The sequence below is a fragment of the Somniosus microcephalus genome, chromosome 11 (genome assembly GCF_052327205.1).
Source record: "Somniosus microcephalus isolate GS21.2 chromosome 11, FLI_Smic_1.0, whole genome shotgun sequence".
In the NCBI taxonomy this organism is placed as follows: Eukaryota; Metazoa; Chordata; class Chondrichthyes; order Squaliformes; family Somniosidae; genus Somniosus; species Somniosus microcephalus.
In genome coordinates this window covers 67,370,711-67,389,756 of record NC_140997.1, presented here as the reverse complement: position 1 = coordinate 67,389,756, position 19,046 = coordinate 67,370,711, and the positions used below count along the sequence as shown (strand labels likewise).

Here is a 19,046-nt window from a genome sequence, read left to right as displayed (position 1 = left end):
AGATCGGGGTCCCTACTAGGCTCCTCAGTTAAGGGTGGTCATTTCTCTCCCCTCGATAGAAGAATGGCACTGTCCCTCCCTTTCACTCTGAGATCCTCATTCTCACTAGTGCTCAATGATTCACCTAGTGCCAACCCTATGACTGTCTCCCAATTCCTCACGAGTTGCCAATTCTATCCTGGTGCTTTCACAGGTAAAGTGCCAGGACAGGACAGAGTTGGTGAGAACGTGGCAGCAGCTGTTGATCTGAAAGTATTCAGGTGGTGGTTGGAGTGGCTGACCTCTTTGTCCAAGGCAGCCCCTATGATATAAAAGACAGAACAGCTTGTTTACCTGAGCACACAGTGACAATTTGCCACTGAAGAAATAGCAGTTAAGTGGAAGTGCATTGCAATACTTTCAGAAAGCACGTGAAACTGAAACTACATATGATGAGCCTTGCCTAGCCTTTACCAACTTTCTGTTGCTATTCCAACTCCAACCTCACCCTCCTACAGGTCCTTCTGCCTTTAGATCTAATACCTCCTCTCAAGGTTTTCAGTGATGGTGATCCTCTCTCGATTGTCCTTCGGAGGTGCTAACTGTATGCCTTTTTCTCCTTTGAAAAGAAAGAAAACAATTTTTACAGGTGTGTGTGTGTCATGGAGAGAGGTAAAGAGGTGAGTGAAACTGTCTCAGTGTAGAGGATGTATATGGGCAGCACAGCCTTGACTTACCTTGGCCATCCTTGGTCATTGAACCTCTTCCTGTACTGTGTGTTAGTTCTTGGGAGTGGTGGAGATTACACTGACCGCCTCTGCCACCTCCCTGTAGACTGTCTGCACAGCCTTCGATGGAATCTCAGTGCCCACACTTCTGTCAGCAACTTCACTGCCGCAATCTGGAGGCTCTTCCAGCTGCTGACACCACCGAGGCTACTGCTCCTTCTGCCATTTTGCTGAGAAATGATGTTGCCATTTAACTGCCTGCAGCCTTTTAAAGGCTGCATGAGAATTGTATTACCCTCCCTCCCAGCAGTGATAAGCCAATAAAGGGTGGTTTTCTGGCTTCCAAACCACCCAGCTTAACTAATGAGGATTCTGGGATGACATTAAGGCAGACTAGCAGCAGCCCTAAATCAGTGGGTGGTAGGACCACCCCGCTGCAAACCTGCTAATGGGAAGAGAATCCTGATCAAAATAATTTGATAAGGCCATATAATAACAGAATATGACCCCAACATGTAATTTATAAAGCCATTACCTTTCCGTCCTATTGACTCACTGACTTTCTGGACATTTTCTCCATCATCAAGATTTTGTCCAAAATAAGGCATGAACTTCTGGAAGGTGAGCTCATCATAAGCTTGCGATGAAAGCCACATGTTACAGTGAAATACATATGTTGGAGCTGAATTTGAGCAATTCTTTATAATAACATCTTCTAAGTACCAACCATAACCTGCAAAACAGAAGGATTCAAAATCTCAGATAGAAAATAAATTTCTGCCACACCGTGACCAGCATACATGCTAAGCTGGACACCACAATAAACATGAATGTACTCTGCTGCCTCTTCTGTTTCAGATGCTACCTGTTAGGGTCCTTGTCCAGTATGTCCATTACCTTAACAGACAAGTCTCCAGGTTTCCATGCACAGACACTTAAAATTCCCCAGGCATGGAGGAGGACTGTTTTCCTAATCTCATGGACTGATATTGTATGGCTCAACTTCAGCGAATCATCATGGAATTTCTCTGTCCACCCAGTCTATGGATGGGCATGGAGACCGGGGCTTCTAGCCAATCCCCCTATATAACCTGCTCTTCATAGAAGCCCAGAAAAGGCTGAAAGGGGTTCAAGAACACTCCACAATAACAGTCACCTATCAGCCTGGAAAGAGGGTTGTGTCTCTGAAAATTCCTCAGGGTCATACTGGATCATTCCCCAATGTGGCGCAATAGGAAACTCCCACTGGTGGGTTCTTAACCTGGCACCAACTCCTCAACCAAAGCCAGATGATGTCCTTCCAACAACTTGCAGGCAAACTTTCGCAACACAGTGGCCTAGAAGTTCAGTTTGCACAGTTTTGGGGCGCTAAAGTCGGGCGTTCGGTAAATTTAGCGCCCGCCGGAAACTGCAGGCAACCGCGCCGAAATTCAGTGGATTTGGCCAAGAGTTTTGGCGAGCGCTGAAACCGGCGTTGCAATGCTCGGTTCCGGTGCTAAACCGGCGCTGCGGCCTGATAACGCCGATGCCGGGCGCAGCGCAGGTGCGGTCATGTGTTGCTTGACAGCAGACACCCTGACGCCGGCCTGCTCTTAAAGGGGGAAGGGTCAACTTTGACTGCTGCCACGCCCTGCACACTGGAGCCCTGCTGCTAGGCCTCAACAGTGCTGGTGGGACAAAATAGCGCCAGAACAGATGGAGATGGCCCGTGAAAGAGCCCAGCGCTTCTCAGACCATGCACTGAGGGTGCTGATTGATGCTGTCCAGGAGAGAAGACCCATCTTGTGCCCGGACAATGGCAGAAAGGCTCCCAGGAGAGAGTTCAGGAAAGCCTGGAGGAGCATCGCACGCAGGGTCTCCTCAAACTCAGATGTGCCCAGGACTGCGGACCAGTGCCGCAAAAAGTTCAATGACCTCTGTCGGCTGGTGAAGGTGAGTACCCTTTCCACTGACCTCCTCATCCTTGCATGTGAGCCTCACACTATGGGCAAAGGGACCTCAAAGGCATAATGGGCAGCCCTCCTCACGCAGCAATGCCACTGGCATGATCATCAGCAGCACTTTCTGCACTGACCACACTGGCCAGGCTATTCCACCATGGGAGGCAGTACACACAGCAACAGGGCACCACACTGTACTTAGAGTCCGTCCTTTCTCTTGCAGGCCAAGCTGGCAAGAAATGCGCGCAGCCGGCTGGAGACCGGTGGTGGACGGCCCCACTACCAGGCTCTAAGTGCTCTGGAGGAGAGCGTCGCTGGACTCCTGCGTCCGCCTTCAGGTGCGCTCATTCCCACAGGCCATTCCCTCACAGCGGGCCTAGAAGTGTCGAGCAATAAGCCCCCGGCGTACGGCCCTTGGGCCTTCTGGCCCCCTCCTGGCCTGCTCCTCCTCCTCCTCCCCCTCCTCCTCCTGATGGTCCTCCTGCTCGTCCTCCTCAGGTGGTGGTGCAATGTCAGGTGGCAGTGCCTGCGTCCGGCGGATAGCCAGGTTGTGCAGCATGCAGCACACGACGACGAACTGGGACACTCTATCCGGCGAATACTGTAGAGAGCCGTCGGAGCGATCCAGGCAGCGGAAGCGTTGCTTGAGGACGCCTATGGTTTGCTCTATGACGTTCCTTGTTGCTTGATGGCTTTCGTTGTATGAGTCCTCCGCTGGGGTCCTGGGCGCGCGGAGCGGGGTCATGAGCCATGTGCACAAAGGGTAGCCCTTGTCCCCGATAAGCCATCCCCTTGGTGGAGGCTGTGCCTGGAACATGTCAGCCACAGTAGTCTGGCGCAGGATAAAAGCATCGTGGCTGCTTCCTGGGAAGCGGGCATTTACAGCTAGGATGCGCTGCCTGTGGTCACACACCAGCTGCACATTGAGGGAATGGTAGCCCTTGCGGTTGCGGTAAACCTCGGGATTGTCTATAGGTGCCCACATAGCCACATGCGTGCAGTCAATGGCGCCCTGCACCATGGGGAAGCCCGCGATCCTGCCAAATCCCACTGCACGCTGCTGCTGCCTCTGTTGGGTCATGGGGAAGGAGATGAACTGGTGTCTCCTCGCGAACAGTGCATCGGTGACCTGCCGGATGCAGCGATGTACGGCGAACTGGGAGATGTTCGCAATGTCCCCAGCAGCGGCTTGGAACGAGCCGCTTGCATAAAAGCTGAGAGCCACCGTGACCTTCACTTCCACCGAGAGAGACGTCCTGGACATGAGCTGTGGCTGCAAATCTGCGTGAAGCAGCTGGCAGATCTCTCCAACCACCTCCCTTCTGAAGTGCAGCCTCTTTACACAAAGTGCCGCAGACATGGTGACATAGGACACCTGCTGCCGGTATTGCCTGGGTGCGTAAGGCCTACGTTGGCGACGCCTGATGGCCCTTCTGTGTCTATGCATGGCTGCCCGTCTCTCACAGCGTCTGCGAGCCCTCCGCACATAATGCTGCAACTCAATGTTGGCCCCCCATGCAGCCCCCATAATCAAGGTCGCAACAGTGAAATCAGCAAGAGTCAAATGTCAAAGCACTGGCCAGAAGCCAGAAAGGCCTCTCCTATCTTGTCCCAAATCTGGAATCTCTGTCCCTTGGTCTCTGTGTAGAAATCCAAAGCAGTGAAGTCATTGCACCAAAATGGCTGGGCTTTATAGGTCAGTGGAGGTGCCCTTTAATTTGCGCTCCCCGAGGCCCACAGGGCCTCTGCAACGTTCCATTTTACAATTCCTAATAGCGCCACGCCCACATTGGGCGGGCGCCACTCAATTTCCGGGTTGGGGCGCTAAAACAGCGTTGCGCGAGGATATGACGTCATAAGCTGCGCGCGCACCCGAGCGGGCGCTAACACTTTGCGCCGGCGCTAAATCTCAAATGAATTTGGGCGTCGGCGCAGATCGGTCTGCATTCCGGCGCTAAGGCTTTATCGACGGAAATATAGCCCTTTTTTGGCGTTAGCGCCTGGCGCAGCCAACTGAATTTCTAGGCCAGTCTGTTCTGCTATGTCCAAATGAAGCATTTCCTCAAGAATCTGGCCAGTCTTCAAAAACTCCGAGGTCAGCCAACATCCCTGGATTGGGAAAACTTTAAAAGACAGCAAAAAGTAACAAAAAGATTGATTAAGAAAGGGAAGATAGATTATGAAAGTAAATTAGCAAAAAATATAAAAACAGATAGTAAGAGTTTTTATAGTTATATAAAAAGAAAAAGGGTGGCTAAAGTAAATGTTGGTCCCTTAGTGGATGAGACCGGGAAATTAATGGTGGGAAATATGGAGATGGCAAAAACACTGAATGAATATTTTGTATCAGTCTTTACAGTAGAAGACACTACGAATATCCCAACACTGGACAAACAGGGGGCTATGGGGGGGGGGAGCTAAACACGATCAAAATCACTAAGGAAGTGGTACTCGGTAAAATAATGGGACTCAAGGCGGATAAATCACCTGGACCTGATGGCTTACATCCTAGGGTCTTGAGGGAAGTGGCGGTAGGGATTGTGGATGCATTGGTAATAATTTTCCAAAACTCCCTGGAATCAGCAAAAGTCACAGCAGACTGGAAAACTGCTAATGTAACGCCCTTATTTAAAAAGGGCAGTAGACAGAAGGCTGGAAACTATAGACCAGTTAGCCTAACATCTGTAGTAGGTAAAATATTGGAGTCCATTATTAAGGAGACAGTAACAGGACATTTGGATAATCATAATTTAATAGGACAAAGTCAGCATGGTTTTATGAAGGGGAAGTCATGTTTGACAAATTTGCTGGAGTTCTTTGAGGAAGTAACATATAGGGTGGATAAAGGGGAACCAGTGGACGTAGTGTATTTAGACTTCCAAAAGGCATTTGACAAGGTGCCACACAAAAGATTATTGCTTAAGATAAAAAATCACGGGATTGGGGGTAATATTCTGGCATGGATAGAGGATTGGCTATCTAACAGAAAGCAGAGAGTTGGGATAAATGGTTCATTCTCGGACTGGCAATCAGTAACTAGTGGTGTTCCACAGGGGTCAGTGCTGGGTCCCCAACTCTTTACAATCTATATTAACGATTTGGAGGAGGGGACCGAGTGTAACATATCAAAGTTTGCAGATGATACTAAGATGGGAGGGAAAGTAGTGAGTGAGGAGGACATTAAAAACCTGCAAGGGGACATAGACAGGCTAAGTAAGTGGGCAGAGATTTGGCAGATGGAATACAATACTGGAAAGTGTGAGGTTATGCACTTTGGCAGGAAAAATCGTAGAGCAAGTTATTATCTTAATGGCAAGAAACTGGAAAGTACTGAAGTACAAAGGGATCTGGGGGTCCTGGTGCACGAAACTCAAAAGGTTAGTATGCAGGTGCAGCAAGTGATTAAGAAGGCCAATGGAATGTTGACTTTCATTGCTAGGGGGATAGAATATAAAAATAGGGAGGTATTGCTTCAGTTGTACAAGGTATTGGTGAGACCGCACCTGGAATACTGCGTACAATTTTGGTGTCCATACATAAGAAAAGACATACTTGCTCTCGAGTCAGTACAAAGAAGGTTCACTCGGTTAATCCCGGGGATGAGGGGATGGACATATGAGGAGAGGTTGAGTAGATTGGGACTCTACTCATTGGAGTTCAGAAGAGAGGCGATCTTATTGAAACATATAAGATGGTGAAGGGGTTGGATCGGGTGGATGCGGGGAGGATGTACCAGATGATGGGTGAAACTAGAACTAGGGGGCATAGTCTTAGAATAAGGGGCTGCTCTTTCAAAACTGAGATGAGGAGGAACTACTTCACTCAGAGGGTGGTAGGTCCATGGAATATGTTGCCCCAAAAAGCTGTAGAAGCTACATCATTACATAAATTTAAAACAGAAATAGACAGTTTCCTAGAAGTAAAGGGAATAAAGGGTTATGGGGAACGGGCAGGAATTTGGACATGAGTCTAGGTTCGGATCAGTCATGGCCCTGTGGGTAGCGGAGCGGGCCCAGGGGCCATGTAGCCTGATCCTGCTCCTATTTCACGTGTCTAATTCTGTTAGATTCAGGAGATGGTTCAGTGATAGTAGATTGGCGGTTAGGATCAGATCAGCCATGATCTTATTGAATGGCGGAGCAGGCTCGAGGGGCCAATTGGCCTACTCCTGCTCCTATTTCTTATGTTCTTATGTTCTTATGAATTGTACTCCCACTCTCTGCAAATACATCTCCACCTTTGGACCAGGTTTACCTCCAGACAAAGCACAACATTGAATGCCCTAAGGGACGTTGGGATTAAGACCCAGGCTATCAAATAACAGAGGTGTATTGGAGATCAATGTAGAAGCAACTCTCACAACCACCACCTGCAGCAGGGACAGTACATTTAGTATACCACACCCTAAAAATGCTTTACAAATTCTGTCCTGCTTCAGCGATGACAGCTAAAGAGACTGTGACAAGAGTACACTGCTATACATTTTCTGGTTGTGACTCTGCATTTAACCACTCTAGGCAATGGTCTGGGAGGATATGATGGGCCTCAATTGCTCAGCCTCGCCACTGGAGAGTAAGATTCCCCGAATCAAAACTTGCAGGGTGGCACAAATGTCACTGCTAGCTGTTAGAAGATGTCTTTCTGCACAGTGGAGAATATGCAACCCTCACAACAAACATGGTGGGACATATGCCAGTCAGAATCCACTTGCAATTGAGGAAGTACCACGCAATCTGGAGGCCTTTTCTGGAAATACACGTGACCCAGACAGTTTGCACACACATACACCACCTTCCCCCCTCTACAAGAAGCTCAGAATGGGACACAAAGTAATAAAAAAAAACTTCCCAATTCCCCACAAAGTACAATGGCCCAGCTGTATAAAACTGTTCACTGTGACGCAGATAAACCCCAGGATCTTTTGTCAAATTATTCTAATCCCCAAACAGTATATTGTTCCCAGTATGTGCATAATTGCACTGATGCGCCAATGTATTTTCTTTTAAGTACCATGTGATAAAACTGCACAGTGACTTAACAAAAATATGCATACATTCTCTTTTTTAAATAAAGTAATTAAAAAAATATTAGCTAATTATCATGGGGCTGAAAATACTCAGCCCATATGATGCACTTTCAATGTAACTCTGGCAGGAGTGTATGAGAAAGGCCATGCATTAGACCAGGAACTGGATATGGTGGTCTGGATTTTGTGTTAATAATAATGGTGAGGCTAACAGCGCTCACCGGTAATGGCCCAGAAATTCGGGTCGGAGGTTTCCCGCGGATGCAAGCCTCCGACCTGCACTTACCTAGCGCGCCGGCCGTTGAGCTGTGGGCCCGTGTGGGATTCCGATCCTGGGCCTCCTCCAACTGCCGGCGCGCAGTGCTTGCATATCCCAGGGGCGCAGTTAGTTCGAAGCGTCCCCTGGGATCACGTGGGCCATGGAGAGCCAATGGTAGCAGGGAATGCTTCATTCATAAGTTTGACAGGAAGAGCTGTCAAACCTATAAATACTATAAGCCCCAAAACATCACTAAAACTTCAAATAAATGTTTTAAATCATCACATTTTTAAAATAACTATAAATTACATAAAATAACTATTTTAAACAATAATTTAAATTTTTGAAAAAATTAATTACATTTTCTAATGGGGCTAAAAATAAACTTACCTTTCTTTAAAGTATTTAAAAATAATAAACCTGTGGAAAAAATGTTTTAATTTTAATTAATTCACCACAAAACCGGCACTTCCATTGGGCCTACGGGTGAGTACCCCATGCGTACTCACCAATGGAGACCCGAATTTCTGGGCCATTATGGAGTAAATCGGGCAGCAACTTCTGGTGCCCGCACATGTGCATTTAAATGTGAAAATCCAGAGTTGCTGTCAGAGATACCCTACTCCTCCACGGGTGCGCTGTAACAGTGCTCGCCAATAAACTCGGCACTGATATGAATGCAATGGCGTGAACTTGGGGTACTTACCCACTAGTTCACCACTAAAGATGCCATAAAAAGTAAGGCCTGGTGCATTCAGGAGTGAATGAATTTTTAATGGCGTGATAATTGATAATTACTACCAAACAACCTCTCTGGCCCTGAAAATTTTATTTTAGAAGTGTGGAGTCTCATTCCTTCAGAAGTTAATTAGGCCTAGAAATTCAGTTCGGACGCTATTGCGGCGCTAAAGTCGGGTGCTCGGCAAATTTAGCGGCCGCCGGAAAGTGCAGGCGAGCTCGCCGAAATTCAGTAGATTTGGCCAACTTTTTGGCCGAGCGCTGCAAAAGGCGTTGGAACCCTGTGTTCAGGCGCTAATCCGGCGATGCAGCCTGATAACGCCGATTCCGGGCGCAGCGCAGGTGCGATCATGTGGTGAGTGTCAGCAGACACCCTGACGCCGGCCAGCTCTTAAAGGGGGAAGGGTCAACTTTGACTGCAGCCACGCCCTGCATGCTGTAGCCCTGCAACTAGGCCTCAGGACTGGTTGTGTACCAAATCAACGCCTGGAGGTCATGGAGAGGGCCCGTGAAAGAGCCCAGCGGTTCTCTGAGCATGCGCTGGGTGTGCTCCTTCATGGGGTACGCAAGAGAAGACGGGTCGTGTGCCCGGCTAGTGGCAGGAAGGCTCCCAGGAGCCAGTTCAGGGAGGCGTGGACCAAAATTGCCCGGAGGGTCTCCTCCAACTCCGATGTTCCCAGGAGTGCGGACCAGTGCCGCAAGAAATACAATGACCTATGTCGGCTGGTCAAGGTGAGTACCCTTTCCAGTGTCCCCCTCATCCTTGCATGTGCACCTCCCATTAGGGCCAAAGGGACATCCAAAGTCTAATGCCCAGCCCTGCTGCCGCTGCAATGGCACTTGCATGTTAATCAATAGCTCTTTCTGCACTTATCACACTGTGCAAGCTATTCCACCATGGGAGGCCTCACACACAGCAACAGGGCACCACACTGTGCAAGCTATTCCACCATGGGAGGCCTCACACACAGCAACAGGGCACCACACTGTGCAAGCTATTCCACCATGGGAGGCCTCACACACAGCAACAGGGCACCACACTGTGCAAGCTATTCCACCATGGGAGGCCTCACACACAGCAACAGGGCACCACACTGTGCAAGCTATTCCACCATGGGAGGCCTCACACACAACAACGGGGCACCACACTGTACTTAGACGCCCTCCTTTCTCTTGCAGGCCAAGCTGGCGAGGAACGCCAGGAGCCTGCGTGTCACTGGTGGAGGCCCTCGCGATTACCAGGAGCTAACGGTTCTGGAAGAGAGGGTGGCCCGACTGCTGCGTCACCCGGTGATTGGGCCTGTGGCGCTCGGCGACGCCGACCCTATACTGGAACCCACTGGTAAGGACAGGACCGGGTGCACCTCTCCCCTTGCCCTCGCGCATCAGATCTACATCCTTCCCCACTGGCCGAAAAATGCGCATAATGCACCAGTGCGGCCTCCCTCGCTGTCGGCCTGTCCTCACTCTAAAGCTACACTTGTGCCTTCCTGCTTTCAGCTGGTGAGGAGGAGGTGCTCCCTGAAGCCCAGACAGCCAGGCCCTCGGAGGAGGAGGACGTCGAGGAGCAGCAGGAAGGCGCCACCTCGGGGGAACCCTCCTCCGCTCCAGGAGATGGCAATGAAGGGGAGACGTCTGGCGTGCCGGAGAGCCAGGGGGAGGCGGGGGAGGGGAGCCCCAAACCTGGTCCCAGTGGCATGGACGCACGCGGCAAGGCTCCGGCGGCACACCAGCCTTCTGCCCAGAGGGGGGAGGCGGTGGAGGGGAGGGCAGAACCTGGTCCCAGTGGCGTGGCCGCACGCGGCAAGGCTCCGGCGGCACGCCAGCCTTCTGGCCAGAGGGTGGAGGCGCCCTCCAGTCCGGACTCGGACGTCGCCCAGGAGGTGCGCCTCCTGGACGAGATGTCGGCGGCGTCGGAGCGGCGGCACGTCGAAATCATGGAGGTGGTGGCACAGATGCCTCACGCCATCGAAAGCCTCGCACAAAGTGTGGTGGCTTTCGGCCAATCCCAGGCCAGGGGCCTAGAGCAATTCGCAGCAGCGCACGCCAGGGGGGTGGAGCTCCTTGTGGCAGCGCATGAGAGGGGGGTGCAACAACTCGAGGCAGCGCAGCACGCCAGTCGCCAGCTGAGAGGTGCTGTGCAGACAATGGCACTGCAGATGCGGGCACATGCCGGCGCAGTTGGGGCACTGACTTCTGCCACCCTCGCACTGGCGCGGAGGCGTCGCCAGGCCAGCCGCCGCCCTGCTGCCGCACACCGGTCTGGCGACCAACAGTTTGGCGCGCTTGCTCCCCGGCCAGGCCGCCCGAGTGCACGTGTGTCTGGCGACCAGCGCGCACCTGGCATCACCCACCTTGTCCCCATTGGTGCAGGCGAGCCTGCCACTCCCCCAGCCAGGGTGCAAGGAGCTGCTGCAGGCAGTGAAGAGGGCCACCCACAGCTGCAGCAGCCACCAGCTGGCCCCTCCCGGGCCCGCCCTCGTGTAGGCCGACCTCCAAGGGCATCTGGCGAGACGCCTTGTCGCCCTGAAGATCCTTCCCCCAGCCTCGCCACAGCCTCACGGCCCAGCTTGAGGCGCAGCAGCAGGATGGGCCGGGGCAAAAGACGGCTGTCGACAGACTCGCCCTCTCGCCACACCGAATAGAGTGTGTTGAGCGAGGGTTTGGGTGATGTGGGGGCTTCTGTTCTGGGGGGCATTATGTGGTTTGGTTTTATGGGGGTGTTTGTGTTGTGGGGGGGGCTTGTTTTTGTTAGGCCAGTGAGGAAGGCCATTTGGATGGTGATGTTTTGTTAGTCCTCCCCAGGTTTTGGGAGTGACAGAAGTTTGTGACTGTTTTTTGGGGGTCTTCTCTGTTTTGCTCTTCCATGTGGGAAGGGCCCTGAGTTTTTGAAATAAAGATGTTTATTTATTCACCATGTGCAGGTGTCATGTTTCAAGTGGTTGTTGGGTTAACCGGCTGAGGGCTTGCGGAGCGGCTGCCTTCAGCTGCGTTCAGTGGCCCAGGCCATTCCCTGACAGGGGGCCTAGAAGTGTCGAGCAATAAGCCCCCGGCGGACGGCCCTTGGACCTTGTCGCTCCCTCCTGGCCTGGTGCTCCTCCTCCTCAGGGTCCTCCTGCTCGTCCTCCTGAGGTGGTGGGGCAATGTCAGGTGGCAGTGCCTGAGTCCTGCGGATAGCCAGGTTGTGGAGCATGCAGCACACCACGACGAACTGGGAGACTCTATCCGGCGAATACTGAAGAGACCCGCCCGAACGATCCAGGCAACGGAACCGTTGCTTGAGGACGCCTATCGTTTGCTCCATTAGGTTCCTTGTGGCTTGATGGCTTTCGTTGTATGCCAGCTCCGCTGGGGTCCTGGGCGCGCGGAGCGGGGTCATGAGCCATCTGCACAAAGGGTAGCCCTTGTCCCTGATAAGCCATCCCCTTGGTGGAGGCTGTGCCTGGAACATGTCAGCCACAGTAGTCTGGCGCAGGATAAAGGCATCGTGGCTGCTTCCTGGGAAGCGGGCATTGACAGCTAGGATGCGCTGCCTGTGGTCACACACCAGCTGCACATTTAGGGAATGGTAGCCCTTCCGGTTGCGGTATTGCTCGGCATTGTGGATAGGTGCCCGCATAGCCACATGCGTGCAGTCAATGGCGCCCTGCACCATGGGGAAGCCCGCGATCCTGGCAAATCCGACTGCACGCTGCTCCTGCTTGTGTTGGGTCATGGGGAAGGAGATGAATTGGTGCCTCCTCGCCAAAAGTGCTTCGGTGACCTGTCGGATGCAGCGATGCGTGGCGAACTGGGAGATGTTCGCAATGTCCCCAGCAGCGGCTTGGAAGGAGCCGCTTGCATAAAAGCTGAGAGCCACCGTGACCTTCACTTCCACCGAGAGAGACGCCCTGGACATGAGCTGTGGCTGCAAATCTGCATGAAGCAGCTGGCAGATCTCTCCAACCACCTCCCTTCTGAAGCGCAGCCTCTTAACACAATGCGCCGCAGTCATGGTGAGATATGAGACCTGCTCCCGGTATTGCCTGACTGGGTAAGGCCTACGTTGGCGACGCCTAATGGCCCCTCTGCGTCTAGGCATGCCTGGCCCTCTCTCAAAGCGTCTGCGAGCCCTTCGCACAAAATATAGCAACTGAGGGTTGGCCCCCCATGCAGCCCCCATTACAAAGTTCCAAACAGCAAAATCACAAGGATGCAAATGTCAAAGCACTGGCTAGAAGCCAAAAATACCTCTCCTATGGTGTCCGAAATCAGTAATCTCTGTGCCTTGCTCTCTGTGCAGAAATCCAAACCAGTCAAGTCATTGCAGCGAAATGGCTGGCTTTTATGGGTGAGTGGATGTGCCCTTTAATTAGCGCTCCCCGAATCCCACAGGGCCTCTGTTGAGTTCCATTTCACAGTTCTTAGCAGCGCCACGCCCACATCGGCCGGGCGCCACTGAATTTCCGGTTTGGGGCGCACAAACGGCGTTGCACGACGGAATGACGTCATAAGATGCGCGCGCAGCTGAGCGGGCGCTAACACTTTGCGCCGGCGCTAAAGCCCAGCTGAATTTCGGCGTAGGCGCAGATCCGGCGGTGCCCGGGCGCTAAGTGGATAGCGCCGGAAATCTGGCGCTAACGGCTGGCGCAAACAGCTGAATTTCTAGGCCTTAGTGTTGGAGATTTTTTTTTAATGTTTTACTTTTTCTGTCTGTCTCTTTTATCTCTCTCCCTTAATCCCATCTGTCTTTCCCAATCTTTATTCCACTTTCTGTACATGATTTAAATCTAATTTATACTTCCTGCTTTAGACTCTGCGGGCTGGATTTTGTCAGCCCCGAGGAGGCAGCTATGGAGGTGGAACTGCCGGTAAAGTTGCAGAATTTGGGGGCGGGTGGTAAACCCGCCCTCAACCCGCCTCAATGCCCTCTTGCCAGGAGGCGGGAAGCTGTCCTGCCCCGGGTCCCGTCTCCTCGAGGTGGGAAAGGAATTAAAGCCTATTAACTGCCTGTTAACAGGTAGTTAACAGGCAGAAAATAGGATTATCCCCATTTTTCACTCCGAGGTGCAGGCTTCCCGACCTCGGGGAACCCTGCCAGGTTGTAGGAGATGAGTAGGAGGTCTGCAGGGGTCGGAGGGGTCTGAAAGTGCAATGTAGAGGTGAGTGATGGGTGCAAGTGTGGAGTGGTAAGTATGTAAGGTGAGTGTAAAGTGTTAGAAAATGTTCACTTACCTTTGTTTCTGCCTACAGCCTTCAGCCGCTGTGGAGCCGGAGTCCCGACATCTCCATTGTGGAGATCACAGACTGGCTGTTGGATCCTCCGAACCAACAGCCAGGTGATTTCTGCAAAGTTGAAAGGTTTGATGAGTCCTGAACACAAGGACTCATCAAACTACACAGAATGTCAGTGTTTGACAGCTTCACAGAGCTGGCAAACGATGACATTTCTTCTTTCAAAACTTCTTGACAGATGACACATCAGACGTTGACATGCTCTGTCACTGACTTCCTCCTAATTGGCCTGCTGAGCCCACCGGGCGGGCTTAACAAGGTCAATCAGGGGAAATTCCCGCTGGTTGGCCAGAAGCTGATGGAGGCGGGATTGAAAGCCGGCAAGCAGCAGCCCGCCTCCAAAAGCTTTCCATTGAGAAAATCCAGCCCTGCATCTCAGTGAGGATTCTTCAATCTGATTGGTTGAAGAGCCTCGCTGCTTGCTGTCCTGTTCACAGATGCCACAGATCCCCTGTAGAGGACGCCGCACTGGATCAGATGCTGGATTAGAGCAAGTCTCTGTTCTAAAGCCTGCGGAAACTTTGTGGGCAGCTGTCAGTGAGGTGAATGGCGAATGCCATTCCTTCGCCGCTGACTGCAAAATCCGGGCCATTGAGGCTGGGCCGAACTTCGAAGTTTCCTGAATGGCGGGTTGGGGGTTGAGCCTCCGCCTACCAGGACAAGGTAATTGAGAAAGGAAGGGGCAAGGACAGGGGTAGGGACTGCCAACGGCATGCGTTTATAAAGCATTTTAACACAGAAGACTTCCCAAAACGCTTCACAGAAGCGTAATCAGACAAAAATCAATACCAAGCAACGAAGGAGATATTAGGAGACTCTTACAAGGACCTGCTGTGCGATCAGTAGTGGTATGCCAGGTGAGATCACTGACCTACCAAATAGCAGAATTGGCCTCCATCTGGGATTGTGTCCTGGCTCCCCAAAGAAATTGTGGGAGGGGGAGCATTAAAAAAAAAAATTACAAACATACCTGGTCTTTCTTTTTGGGGGGGGTGTTGCTGACAGCCCCTTCAACCCAGGCACACTTTGTTTTTGCTTCAGTGCATCAGCTGCTGAAACCCTCATCCATGTCAACTTCCAGGCTCCACTATTCCAATACACTCCTGACCAGCCTTCCGTTGTCCATCCTCCATAAACTTCAGCTCATCCAAACTCTGGTGCCCGTATCCTGTTCCGCACCAAGTCCCACTCAGCATCATCCATGTGCTCACTGACCTATACTGCCTCCCAGTCTTCCAACAACTCAAATTTAAAATTCTCATCCTTGTGTTTAAATCCTTTCATGATCTCACCCCTCCCTATTACTATAACCCTCTCCAGCCCTACAACCCTCCAAGATCTGCATTCCTCCAACTCTGGTCTCTCATGCATCCCCCACTCCCTTTGCCTGTGCCTTGAGCCTCTATGCTCTGGAATTCCCTCCCTAAACTGTTGTTGCCTCTCCACCTCCCTCTCATCCTATAAGACCCTCCTTAAAGCAAATGTCTTTGACCAAGCTTTTGGTCACCAGTCCTAATATCTCCTACTTTGGCTTGCCGTCGATTTTTATCTGACTACACTCCTGTGAAGTGCCCTGCGCCTATATAAAAGCACTATGCAAATGCAAGTTGTTGTTGTTTGCAACCCAATCTCCTCATGCATTCCATTTATCAGAGACAAAACAAATCCACTTTATTGGTCACGTTATGAACACTTTTCAAACATCTACTCTTCCAATTATTGAATGTCCCAATGTTGCGGATGAGTGCTTTTACTTACCAGGTTCTTTCCTTTCATGTCCTATTATGATGTATTGAAGTTTTCCAACGTTCTGAATTTCTACCAGAAAAACATCAGTCTGTAAAATACATTCAAACAGGATTCACATGAAAGCAAACTGCCAATTGGAATATAGTAACTGTACTTTGACAAGCGCAACAATGCCATTCTGACAATTGTGTGCATCCTTTATAAATTGCCATATTACTCAGTAATCTATCTGTCTCCTGGGAAACAGGTGGCCTGTATGTCCTCATAGTCAGGGGATGATGTGCAGCAATGAAGATCTTAAAGTTGGAATATAAACACGTTAAAAAAAAGTTGAGGCGTATGTCATAGTCAGTCTGTTTACCAAAAATGTAATTTTATTCTCTTTACCAAATGGTCCTAAATTTGCAGGCATTCCTGTATTTAAAAGGAAATTGAAGACAACTATGGATATAGGTAGAAAAATAGCAAACCCTGTAAATCTATGGGATTTTAAGGTGCTTTCTGTTTGCTTTTAAAATGCCCACTGAGAAGCTATGCAACAAAAATACCGTTTGTATAAGAATATGGTCGCCATTTAAAGCTAGAGTGCTGTAGATGGAGACGTAATAGTTGTGAGGGGAGATTTTCAAGTTGGGTGCGATATCAGTGGCGCACCCACAGCACCTGCCCAAGGCCGTAGTCGGGTGGCCTGACCCATTTTCAGGATCGGGCCTCATTGAGAGTTTACCAGTGAGCTATGGGCACCAATTGAGTGCTCTGCTGCAACTCGCAGGCCTGTTGCGGTGAAAAATCAGCTGGTTTCTGCATGGAGCTGGCCTGTAAGGGTGGGGTGGGAGGGAAGAGGTTCCCGCGGGGGAGGACGAGAGCACAGAAATCTTTAAAAAAAAGTAAAACTTTAGCTTTTCTGATTTTTGTTTAAACAGCCAATTGCCTGTTTTGAATGGGCGTGCTGGCCTGCCTGAATATTGGATCAGATGGGCAAATGGTTGTCCAAGGGCCCCCCAGATTTTCCTCTGCCAGCTGCCTGTTTTCAGGCAATAAACGGGTGGCCGGCAGTTGAAAATCCTCTCCGTGCTGACTGGCAGAGCAAAATGGAGCAGAGGAGAGAAAGAAGAGAGACATGGTGAAAGGAAAAATCAAGCGCAATCGAGAGAACTGCAAAGCTATATATCGGAAAGAAAACATTTAGGAACAAACCCTTCTTTTTTATCTTTTAATACTAATCATAATTTAAAACCAAATTACTGCAATATAAACAGTCCTGCATCACTATTTTGCACTAAAGAGCAACATCTGTATTGGACAATATAAGGAAAAGGTGACCGACAAACATTTCTAACTATTTTGAAGTTAAGGTGGAGATATGATGTAAAACAAAGGTGTTAAAAACAAAGACAAAGGGCCCGATTTTGTGGATTGTGTGGGAAATGGTCGGATTCCCCGAATGTGGGGTTCTGACCCGAAAAAAAATGGGTCAGCCAGCTGCACGCAACTTTCCCTCAAGTGGCCAATTAATTTCCAGCGTGTAGACAGCCTTGCTAATTGTCCATTTCCAGTCAGAAAGCCCCACAGTATGATGTCATCATTCGTAGTGCTTTCAAGGTCCACAGCAAGCATTGCTTCCTCTGTTGGCTTCCAAACGAACCATACAAGATGGCAGAGGAGCCTGCAGCAGCTGTGGCCAGTGCCAGACCCCGAGCTGCCTCCAAATTTGACGAAGCTTCACTGCAGGCATTATTGGATGGGGTTAGGGCCCACAGGGAGGTCCTCTTCCCTAGGTCAGGCAGGAAGAGGCCTCCCACTGAGACCAAGGCTGCACGGATGCAGGTGTCAGCAGATGTCAACTCGAATGTGCATGTAACCTTGGCATCACATCTCTCACTCCCTCCTCTACTCCCCCACAGGACCATCCAGAGCCCCCGTCCCCACCGTGGAGGAGGAAGAGGCTGTGCAGCCAGGCTCCTCAGAGGAAGCTCCAACCTCTGAGGGCGCAGCGTCAGCAGAAGTAAACGCACCCAGCACCAGCGCAGACACTCACACCTCGGGGGGACCTTCAGGACATAGAGTAGTGTTGTCACCTGGTGTTTCACAGCTCACAAGTGAGCCTCAGCAGATTCTGGAGACAGGGACAGCAGTGGAGAGTCCTCGTCGGAGGGCGCAGGACTCTGCCAGCTCAGCTCAGCTGCACTGCATGTCGATCCTCTGTGTCTGGGTCCATCCGCAAGAGAAGAGGTGATGGATCTCCATGCACAGATGCAGGAGTCTCTGGCAGGTTTTGTCTCCAGGGTCGCTGCGAGTGTGGAGCGAATGGAGGAGTCCATAGCGACCATGAGCAGAGCCTTTGTGGAGTCATTGGTGCATGAACGCATCACCATGGAAAGGTTGGCAACCTCCATGGAGGAGATAACTCGCCAGGGTATGGAAAACATGGTGAGTGCTCATAAGAGAATGACATCTCTTGAGGAGCGTTGGCCATCTATTGAACAGAGAAACCAGATCTTCATGGAAGTCCTTCTGAGTAGGACTGCCAGTGCAGATACGGGTCCCCATATCCCCCTAAAGCGCAGCAAGATGCTCTCAAGCCACTCCCAAGCGCTGGCCCCTTCTGGCCTGTGCAGCTTCAGGTGAGTGAGCAGCAGCCTGGTGCTCCTGGTGCTCATCCTGCTGTTCCTAGTTCTGCTGCTGCCGCCTCTGCTGCTGGAGATCCTCTAATGGCAAGAAGGGAAGGAAAAAAAGGCGTCCCATGCTTCTGGTAGATGCCTCCGCTGAGGAAGTGCTGAGTGAGGGTGGCGAGAGGGGCTTCCCAGGAGATCACATTGGAGAAGTGTGTGAGGCTCCAACCTTCCACAGCTGTGCCTAAGCCTTGAAGAAGTAGCCCCAAACCTGCAACAACAAGGTCCTTCAACATACAAATGCTCTCCGATTAAATCGCAGCTTTCCCGAATGACCTGCAGCTGAGAGCAAGCAAGCCGGCAAGCTTCACGCCAGGTTTCATCAGCGGGGTTCCCCGCAGGCGTGTTTAGCGTGGGGAACCCTTGAAAAGCGGCGGGCGGGACTGATTCAGGTCGCAGAGAAACGGCGGTCCGAAAGTCGGACAGGGCGGGGAATCAGGCGGGGGGGGGGGGTTGCGACCCCCTCTTTCTGCGATATTTGGCCCCTGCCCGCCTGAAAACCCACCCAATGGCTGGCAGAAAATCGGGGCCAAAATGTTTCCTTTTGGAGGATCAATAATAGTTACTTTGTTTTAAGTTCGGACATTATCAATATTTTGCATTCTAAACTTCAATTGAAAAGAATATTTTACGTTTGCTGCATTTTCACTTGTGTCCATAATTAAGGAAATATCCAGAAGG

At 51.0% G+C, this 19,046-nt stretch overlaps 2 protein-coding genes across 2 annotated transcripts in view; one reads left to right on the top strand and one right to left on the bottom strand.

The window, feature by feature from the left end:
- LOC147110641 (uncharacterized) overlaps positions 1–19,046 on the bottom strand; it is a 180,457-nt gene that overhangs the window by 31,019 nt on the left and 130,392 nt on the right. The window contains exons 9-10 of the mRNA XM_086000826.1: positions 15,703–15,781; positions 1,243–1,440 (exon numbers count right to left, since the gene is read on the bottom strand). Of these exons, the coding sequence (XP_085856952.1) occupies positions 1,243–1,440; positions 15,703–15,781 (277 nt within the window). The remainder of the gene's footprint in view (positions 1–1,242; positions 1,441–15,702; positions 15,782–19,046) is intronic.
- Positions 7,088–14,567, top strand: LOC147110642 (uncharacterized). Its single transcript, XM_086002210.1, has 4 exons — positions 7,088–7,114; positions 9,850–10,012; positions 10,171–11,153; positions 14,382–14,567. The coding sequence occupies exons 1-4, from the start codon at positions 7,088–7,090 to the stop codon at positions 14,565–14,567; spliced, it is 1,359 nt and encodes a 452-aa protein (XP_085858336.1).

Coding starts and splice junctions, on each gene's coding strand:
- LOC147110642 (XM_086002210.1), top strand. CDS start 7,088: ATGACAGCTAAAGAGACTGTGACAAGA. Junction 7,115..9,849: donor CTAAAGAGACTGTGACAAGA/GTACACTGCTAT, acceptor TTTCTCTTGCAG/GCCAAGCTGGCGAGGAACGC. Junction 10,013..10,170: donor CCCTATACTGGAACCCACTG/GTAAGGACAGGA, acceptor TCCTGCTTTCAG/CTGGTGAGGAGGAGGTGCTC.